Genomic DNA, 9687 nt, shown 5'->3' on the forward strand with positions numbered 1-9687 from the left:
TGACGGGGATCAGTTTGGTCTTCAGACTTCAGACAGGGTTCCACGTGCAGAGCACCAGGAGGACCACATCCACCGACTCTGAGACACAAACAGCAGAGACCAGAACAGACTGAGACTCCAGTCCATGACATCGTTTCTCTGAGCCTGCAGGTGAAGGTCAAGTTGAGCCACTTAAACCCGCCTGGCACAACCCCCTTTCCCGACAGGTATTATAATATCCTGTCAACAGTATTCACCTCCTCCGACTTCTGTAATGGATTCTCTATTGTGTACAGTACCCTCTTTCTGATGATATTGTTTCTAAGATCACAAGACTGCTTACACTGGATTCAAACTGGTTACTCTGGATTCAAACTGGTTACACTGGATTCAAACTGGTTACTCTGGATTCAAACTGGTTACACTGGATTCAAACTGGTTACTCTGGATTCAAACTGCTTACACTGGATTCAAACTGGTTACTCTGGATTCAAACTGGTTACACTGGATTCAAACTGGTTACTCTGGATTCAAACTGGTTACACTGGATTCAAACTGGTTACTCTGGATTCAAACTGGTTACACTGGATTCAAACTGGTTACTCTGGATTCAAACTGGTTACTCGGGATTTACAGAGACCAGAACACTGGTTACTCTGGATTCAAACTGGTTACTCTGGATTCAAACTGGTTACTCTGGATTCACAGAGACCAGAACACTGGTTACAATGGATTCACAGAGACCAGAACACTGGTTACACTGGATTCACAGAGACCAGAACACTTGTTAATCTGGATTCACAGAGACCAGAACACTAGTTACACTGGATTCAAACTGGTTACTCTGGATTCAAACTGGTTACATTGGATTCAAACTGGTTACTCTGGATTCACAGAGACCAGAACACTGGTTACTCTGGATTCACAGAGACCAGAACACTTGTTAATCTGGATTCACAGAGACCAGAACACTGGTTACTCTGGATTCAAACTGGTTACTCTGGATTCAAACTGGTTACATTGGATTCAAACTGGTTACTCTGGATTCACAGAGACCAGAACACTTGTTACTCTGGATTCACAGAGACCAGAACACTGGTTACTCTGGATTCACAGAGACCAGAACACTTGTTAATCTGGATTCACAGAGACCAGAACACTGGTTACTCTGGATTCACAGAGACCAGAACACTTGTTACTCTGGATTCACAGAGACCAGAACACTGGTTACTCTGGATTCACAGAGACCAGAACACTGGTTACTCTGGATTCACAGAGACCAGAACACTAGTTACACTGGATTCACAGAGACCAGAACACTTGTTAATCTGGATTCACAGAGACCAGAACACTAGTTACTCTGGATTCACAGAGACCAGAACACTTGTTAATCTGGATTCACAGAGACCAGAACACTAGTTACACTGGATTCACAGAGACCAGAACACTAGTTACTCTGGATTCACAGAGACCAGAACACTGGTTACTCTGGATTCACAGAGACCAGAACACTTGTTAATCTGGATTCACAGAGACCAGAACACTAGTTACACTGGATTCACAGAGACCAGAACACTGGTTACTCTGGATTCAAACTGGTTACTCTGGATTCAAACTGGTTACATTGGATTCAAACTGGTTACTCTGGATTCACAGAGACCAGAACACTTGTTACTCTGGATTCACAGAGACCAGAACACTGGTTACTCTGGATTCACAGAGACCAGAACACTAGTTACACTGGATTCACAGAGACCAGAACACTTGTTAATCTGGATTCACAGAGAAACCATCATCTGTATTTCTCAGAGTCTTTATCTAAATGTACAAAAGTAAATCTGATATTTAGGCCAACAGTTATTATCTGATCATCTTGATTAAACAGTTTCTGATGTTCTCATGTGTTTTAAAATCATTGTCTCAATAAGTACATCGCAATAATCTCATTATTTTGTGGAAACAAACTGAAGATAAACTTTTGTTTGCTGTTAAAACTGTTGAAGAAGTAAACCCGTGACACTGAGGCGTGTTTGTGTTCAGATCAGGCAGCAGCTGCTGTGACTTCAGAACATCTTCCCATTCATTAAACAGGAGCTCTCAGCAGGCTGCAGTGACCTGGAGACGGATAACAGTTTGTGTGTCCTCCTTTGTGAGCTTCTACAATAAAGAGATCAAATGAAAACATTCAGGTCTAATGAGCAGGTTCACACAACATGTGGTGCGACCACCTGTTCTGAATGTGTCTCTGCTGTCAGTCATCTTAAAACATATCATGTAGAAATAGTCTGTGATTCAATAAAGAGGTGATTCAGATCCATTTAAACCAAACAACACACTGGGACTCAAGCTCAGCTGGGATTTAACAGGATGTTAGAACTGTGGACGTCTGGTTGCTTTTATATGTTGGCCAGAAAAATGTGTGTTATTATCATCAATTCAGGATGTTACCAGCAGGTCCAAGGACTTCTTGGCTATGTCTTTTTTAAGTAATGATTTATGGGTTGTTGGTTTTTTTGTTAAATAATTATCACTAATCTCAATAACCTGTGTTGACGCATTGAAATCAGTTAACAGGTTAATTTGTAAATTCTTAAAGGGGCTATGTGTCATTTTTTTTAAATGAAATCTCTTTCTAATAAATAAATTTTTTAATGTTTATATGTGACCTCATAAAAATGAACCACACCTGCTTTCTCGGTCCCTTGGAACCGACACCATTCTGATTCCTCTGTGAGGGAATCGGGTCTGATGTTCTGCAGGAGCGCTCTCCAGCCTACAGCGACAACAACGCAGCTAACGAGTCAGCTAACGCCAAAAACCGACCGGCTGCCAGCACAACACAAACTCCAAGTGAGGATAAATATATATATATATTGTTGGCTCAAGTGAGACGACATTCCCTCGCCGGCCGAGCAAAGTACTACAGCCGTATGTCTTTCCACATGACGCTACCAGCTAACACGACCCATCACTATCCTGTGTAGCACCGGTGTCAAAGTGCCGTCTCATCACCTGACCTCACCTTCATCGCTGCGTGTCCACTACAGGAGGTCTGAGGTCCGCCCTCTCCACCAATGGCAGGGCGACTCTCCAGTCATGTGATCACTGACCAACCACTGGAAAGATCTGAGACCAAAACCTTTAAAGTCTCTGTGAGAGCAGACCTGTCAGAGGGATTCTGGGAAATAAAAAACCTCACGCCGGTGACATCACACATCATGTGACATCACACATCAGGATCAGGACGTCTGTTCTATGAGACAGACACTGATGACTTTGAAGGGGAAACCCGGTGGAGCTGATCTTCTTAAGACTTGATGGCCCCCCTTTGAACCTCACGTGGACTACAAACCTTGTCAATGATTGGATGGTCTTCCAGCTCCTGTAGTAAGAATGGCTCTAATTGGCTGAAGGCCTGGTAGATCACCTCCTGGGCTTTGTACCCCTTCCTCAGAACCAGGTCCACCAGAGCCCGGTTCTTGTCCTGGCAGACTGCACAGATATCGATGGCCTCCCTGTTGGCGGTGTTCAGGATCCTGGAATCTTACTACTCTTGTAGTCCAACTTTAATTTCCTTTTCCCGTAACCAGCAGTGCGAGAGGAGAGACGCCGCAGCAGAATCCATATGACTCACTTTCCATTGACGGTCTGAAGGGCTCACCAGGTCTGGGTCTCTGAGGGCCCCAGAAAGGTAGGCAGTGGACCTAACCACTGTGAGGCGTATGGGGGGGGGGGGGGTTAATCTTTCAGAACTTTATAGAAGAGAACGAGGACTATTTGTGTCCCAAATACGTCAACTAGAATGCTAGATCGTCTGGTGCAGTGGTTCTCAAATAGGGGTTTGGGGACCCCCAGGGGTCCTTGAAGGGGTTCCAGGGGGTCCTTACACGGGAAACATTTTTCTGTTGTAATTCCGTCCGTAAGTAACACAGTGACAGAATGTAGGAGACCTGGGTCATGGGTTTCATTCACTTTCTGTAATACAACATCTGAAAGCAAAGATCCTGTCAGAGGGGGGTCCGTGGTCTGATTTGTGTCAGTTTAGGGGTCCTTGATATGAAAAACCACCCGTCTAGGTCGTCTCAAAGGTGTTGGACAGGGTGGAGGTCAGAGCTCTGAGCGGGCCGGTCCAGTTCTTCCACACAGAACTGGGAGAACCATGTCCTTATGGGCTCATCCTGAAACAGGAAGAACTGTTGTCTAAATCCGTTAGATTTCCCTCAACAAAGAGCTCAGCATGAAAACACGGCCCGCTTTTATCTGTATTGTGCAGAAGGGGGTGGAGCAGTGGAAAACACAGACAGATCCGGGTTCGAATCCACTGTGAGACACCAGTGCGATAAAGGTGTCAGCTAAATGAATAAATGTAAGTAACGCTGATCAGATCAGGACTGGATTATGGGTATCTGCTCAGAGGGTTAGACGTGATCCAGGTCCCCAGGTGGTGCAGGAGGCAGGAACCAGCTCGGGGTCAGCTGTGAATCTGAGAGGGGACGGAGACCAGCAGGTCTGCTGGGGAAGGAGGGAGGACAGGAGACCTGGGTGGGTCCTAGAACCCCCGGTGGTGGATTCAGAGTTACAGCAAGTAGTAGAAGGAAAAGTGCAGATCTAGTAAATGAGTTCTGTAGTTATAGAGACGGTAAGAAGAACAGAACAGAACCAGAACTAACAGACCCCCCATCCTGAACTGGGGGTCGCTGTTCTTAAACCAGTAAAGATTCTAAATCCACAACAGCAGCTGAGACTGTTTAAAGGTCCAATAACAGTTCTGGTTCTGCAGTTCCTGACCCAACAACCTGTAAAAACATGAGCAGACGGTGCTGTGCTGGATGAGCACAGGGGCATCATGGGTAATGAGCGAGTGCACAGACGCCAAAATGAGACTTTCCAAACCAGAGACGGAGCGCATCAGGACATGAGGTCTGAGAGAAACAGGAGGAGGTGGTAAGGACCAGACCGAGACCAGAACCACGCTGTCTGGGTCCAGAACCTGTAGAACCTGAACTGTACCTGAAGTCTTGCTCAGAGAGGACGGACATTTTTATAAAGAACTTTCTAACCTCCAACATGTGACAATCCGGACCCTGCAGGACTCAATTACTCCAGAAGGGGGAAGTCATGCGACACCAAGGACGCAGGCTGCAGTTAAACCTCGAAGAAGAAGCCGCGGGCTGCTGATTGGCTGCAGAGAGGGGCGTGCGGCTGTGACGTCGGCGCGGCAGCAGAGAGAAAAGATGGCGGCGGTGACCAGAGGCTCCTTCGCGGTGCTCAGACAGCTGGTGAGGAAAGAAAGGTTCTAACTTTCAGCTTTCTGTTTGTCTGCTTCTGACAAAGTGCCGCTGACGCCACGTGACGTCATCCCTGCGTCAGCCGCCTGCTGACACGCTAACAGCTGATAAAGCAGCTGCTAACATGCTAACCGGTGTGTTAGCTTCAGTTAGCGTCATGCAGGTGAACCAGTTAGTGGGTCACAGAGACCTGCAGGAGCCAGACTGCTGCTGACGGAGGGAACAGGGGCCAGTAGGGGCCAATAGAGTCCGGCAGAGTCCGGTAGAGTCCGGCAGGTAGGTAGATTTAACTCCCTCCTGCCCAGCAGCAGACAGAACACATTTATACAGAAATAAACTACGATGAGTGAACTGGAGTTTAAGAGTCTGACAGCTTGGGGGGAAAAGCTGCTCTGCAGTCTGGTGGTGCGGCAGCAGAAACTTCTACATCTCTTCCCAGCATGCAGCAGGGTGAACAGGCTGCGGCCCTTCAGGATCCTTTGGTCCCTGTCCGGCTGATTGTGTTTGTTTACATTTGGATGCACTACAAGTTATTTGCTGCACGTAGATAAGAAAGATTTATGCTGATGATTTTTCCCCTTTTCTAGAAATATAAACGTCGTTGTTAGTTCACATCATTGAGGCATGATATCGTTATGAGTTTTCCTCTGAGCTGTTAGTCTGTTGATATTTAAGGTACCAGTGAGATTCATCATATTGTTTTGATGGATGTTCAGGATCATGTCAGAAATCTACATTCATCATGTGGAAATGTGAATGAATGTTTTGGAATGGCTGCCTTATTTTATGAGGAAGGAGGTGATTGGTGCGGGCAAACAAGTCACCTCCTACAAAAGATGGCGTTTCACTATGTAACACCACGTTTCTGACGAAGGTCCAGCACCAAAACATGTCAGTACGTATGTTTTGCAGGTTAGACAGTTTGCTGCTGTTGCCTGCACTGTCCCCCTCCGATGCACCTGTTTCTCGCTTTAGAAGTTATATCCTGTTCTGTCGCTCGTCTGTGAAAGCTGGTGTGAGACGACCACGTCGGGTTCTCTGTGATGCTGATTCACCTGCTCCGTCTCGGCTCCACTGATGGAGACGGGAGTGTCTTTATGTGAAATCAGCTCCTTGGTTGTTCTCTGAGCTCCACTCTGCTAGATGTCACTTTCCTCCCGATATCAAGTCTCATCGTCGTTTGAAATCCGGCCGATGATGGCCCGGGGCTCAACGTTAAACTTTTTTTGCGGCTGGGGTTGAAACCCACTGGCCTCACTGGGCCAGTGGGTTTGAAACTTACTGGCCCGAATAAATTTTTTTCTTGCCCATCCTTCCAAAAGTGTTAAATCGGTTATTAAATGCATCCTGGATATAAAGAAACTAAACTATAAATGTCATCACAGTTAAAATGATAAAAAATAAAAAGGTTAACAAAACAAAGTCAAACATGACGTGCTCTCTGCTGCTGACAGCCGGTTAATTAAAAAAAATGTACAGAGCAGCGGATACGAGTCTCCATGGTAGCAACATGTCAATCACCTTGTAGCCCCGCCCTAAAGCCTCCCCTGCTTCCTGGTCTCTGTTCCTCTAAATGGGACCATAATTTACTAAATGAACATCATGCTGTGTTGAAGAAGACTTGAAACTAGCGACTGAGACCATAAACTCATCAGGAAAGTGTTTACTGAGGGAATAAATCAGCTGACAAGCAGAAACATTTTCTCATTATTTCTAATGGAAGTCGCCCCCTGCTGGCCGTTAGAGAGGATGCAGGTTTCACTTTCGACCCAGAGGTCCTTCATGATTGAGATCAGAGAAATGACATTTGACAACCTCTCGTCACGTAACTACAACTCTGGATTGGACAACGGTGCAAAGCAACTGCTGGATGTTGAGTTTCTGGGCTGCGAGTTGCTAGTTCAGCTTTCCCGACGTTACTTTTTACTGGCCGTTATTGTCGGGCACTGTGGTGGTGGTGTTGTCTCCACGGGGGACCGAGGAGGCTGTGAGCACGTCTCGCAGCACGGACCTGTGGTACTGTCTGCCGTTGAACTGTACAGCCGGTCTCTGTCCTCTGGTCCTCTGGTCTCTGTTGTCTCCGGTCTCTGATCCCTGTCCTCTGTCCCCTCAGCTGAGTCAGCAGTACCGCCGCAGATGTTTCCGGCTGCAGAACTTCAGGTCGGACAGAACTCTGCAGCCGCTCGCCGTCAGATGGGAGAGAAACCTCCAGATGTTCAGCTGCAGGACGCTGCACACCGCCGTCGGTAAGTCCAGACCAGCAGGAACCAGAACCTCCGGACGGTACAGTTTTTAGTTGTTTCTCAGACGTTTACAGTGAAGAAGGTTTGTAATCAGACCAGGTCGGTCCAGACCCGGACCCACGGAGAGGTGTGACTTTAACTGGACCGTCCTGGTGCTGAGGAACCTGTAGTGTTTCTGGCTCAGGTCAAACTCACCTGGATCTAACAGAAACTGCAGCGTCTCCTCATCTGAGTCCTGGTTTATTAAAGGAGACAACCAGTCTTTCCTTATTGGACGAGTACTAACAGATCCAGTATTAATGCAGGATCACTGGGAATCCTGTCCTGCTGTCCACGTGGCCGGTTCCTGAGGTCTCAGATAAATCCACCTTTACCTGCGGAGACCAGCTGAAATCCGTTTAGATGTCTTACTTTTTAACTCAAGTCAATTTTTATATTTATATATTCACCACTTTTATTTCTGCCTGAGTGCAGCCTCTACCCACATCCGGCCCGTCGGCCCCTCGGTCCTTACCGATGTCCTTGTTGTCTCCTGCAGTGAGTCGAGGACCGGTCGTCCAGTTCAAGCTGTCAGATATCGGAGAGGGGATCATGGAGGTGACGGTGAAGGAGTGGTACGTACTTCTGCACCGGGCCTGCCGGCACGCCGGCGGCGACCCGCACACACTTCCTGTCAGTTAGCCAGTGAATAACCTGATGCTGCGCCTGGCTGTCTGTCCGGTGGTCCAGTCTGTCCTTCATGAGCTGGTTTTGTGTCTCAGGTACGTGAAGGAGGGCGATAAGGTTTCTCAGTTCGACAGCATCTGTGAGGTCCAGAGCGACAAGGCGTCAGTCACCATCACCAGCCGCTACGACGGCGTCATCAAAAGACTCTACTACGACGTGGACGCCACCGCCTTGGTGGGCAAACCGCTGGTCGACATCGAGACTGAGTCCAGCTCAGGTGAGACCCCGGCGCCGCTGATTCTAGTCTGGAACCTGAAGGTGTTTCCTGTTGTTCTGGTCTGACTAAAACCTTGTTATTGTTCAGACCTGATCCAGGAGGAGGACGTGGTGGAGACGCCGGCCATGGCTCGAGAAGAACACACCCACCAGGAGATCAAAGGTCACAAGACCCAGGCCACGCCCGCCGTCAGACGCCTCGCCATGGAGAACAACGTAAGTCTGTCCCAGGTCTGTCCGGTGTCCCGGTCTGTGTAGTGAAACCTGGTCTGACCACTGTGACCTCTGACCTCTCAGATAAAGCTCAGTGAGGTGGTGGGGACGGGCAAAGATGGACGCATCCTGAAGGAGGACATCTTGAACTTCCTGGCCAAGCAGACGGGAGCCATCTTACCTCCGACCCTGTTCCAGGAGATCCAGACTCCGCCTCCGGTCCCACCCCCTGCTGCTGCCGCTGCCAGGCCCGCGAGCACCGCGGCGGCCCTCAAAGCCCCGCCCACCACGCCCAAACCCGTCTTTATGGGGAAGGACGTCACCGAGCCGCTCAAAGGTCAGAGTCTGTTTACCTTGCGGCGTGATGACGGCAGGAAGTCTGATGTAAAATCCGGGGACGTCGGTCCGGACCAGGTTTTGGCGGTCCGGTGGGGAAGTCTAGTTCTCTGTAGTGAGAATACTGTGTTCCCTCGCAGCCTCATGCTCCCCGTCCCAGAGCGGCGTGCCGTAAGCACCAGGCTCACTGATCCGTGCAGCGTGCAGCGAGCGTTCTGAAGCAGCCAATGACAGCTCAGGTCTAAGATTAGAGCCGTGACAACACACTCAGCCCGCGAGCCGCGTTTTTTTTTTTTTTTGTACCTGCTGTAATCAGCTGCTCCGCTTCGTTAGGAGAGGAGGAAAAACTTCAAACAACCGCTCAGGAGCCGGCATTTAGCCAACCGCATTAGCTGTTGGCTGTAAACACGCCGTCGCACGCCGCTGTAAATAAACACGCCGTCGCACGCCGCTGTAAATAAACACGCCGTCGCACGCCGCTGTAAATAAACACGCCGTCGCACGCCGCTGTAAATAAACACGCCGTCGCACGCCGCTGTAAATAAACACGCCGTCGCACGCCGCTGTAAATAAATACGCCGTCGCACGCCGCTGTAAATAAACACGCCGTCGCACGCTGCTGTAAACATGGCCTCGCAGGCGTCCCCCGTTTTCCCCAGTGTCCCCCGTTTTCCCCAGCGTCCCCC

At 48.8% G+C, this 9687-nt stretch overlaps 1 protein-coding gene across 1 annotated transcript; it reads left to right on the plus strand.

Moving 5' to 3' along the window:
* The first annotated feature begins 5104 nt into the window (after positions 1-5104).
* Positions 5105-9235, plus strand: LOC123957599 (lipoamide acyltransferase component of branched-chain alpha-keto acid dehydrogenase complex, mitochondrial-like). Its single transcript, XM_046030526.1, has 6 exons — positions 5105-5258; positions 7381-7513; positions 8049-8124; positions 8272-8453; positions 8541-8668; positions 8750-9235. The coding sequence occupies exons 1-6, from the start codon at positions 5214-5216 to the stop codon at positions 9218-9220; spliced, it is 1035 nt and encodes a 344-aa protein (XP_045886482.1). The 5' UTR covers positions 5105-5213; the 3' UTR covers positions 9221-9235.
* Positions 9236-9687: the final 452 nt, after the last annotated feature.

Source organism: Micropterus dolomieu, linkage group LG19, assembly GCF_021292245.1.
Source record: "Micropterus dolomieu isolate WLL.071019.BEF.003 ecotype Adirondacks linkage group LG19, ASM2129224v1, whole genome shotgun sequence".
In the NCBI taxonomy this organism is placed as follows: Eukaryota; Metazoa; Chordata; class Actinopteri; order Centrarchiformes; family Centrarchidae; genus Micropterus; species Micropterus dolomieu.

Excerpts from the sequence above, each read along its gene's own strand:
- LOC123957599 (XM_046030526.1), top strand. The coding sequence starts at position 5,214 with ATGGCGGCGGTGACCAGAGGCTCCTTCGCGGTGCTCAGACAGCTG. Across the intron at positions 5,259-7,380 it reads TCGCGGTGCTCAGACAGCTG|CTGAGTCAGCAGTACCGCCG; the intron begins GTGAGGAAAGAA and ends CTGTCCCCTCAG. Across the intron at positions 8,669-8,749 it reads GCCTCGCCATGGAGAACAAC|ATAAAGCTCAGTGAGGTGGT; the intron begins GTAAGTCTGTCC and ends CTGACCTCTCAG.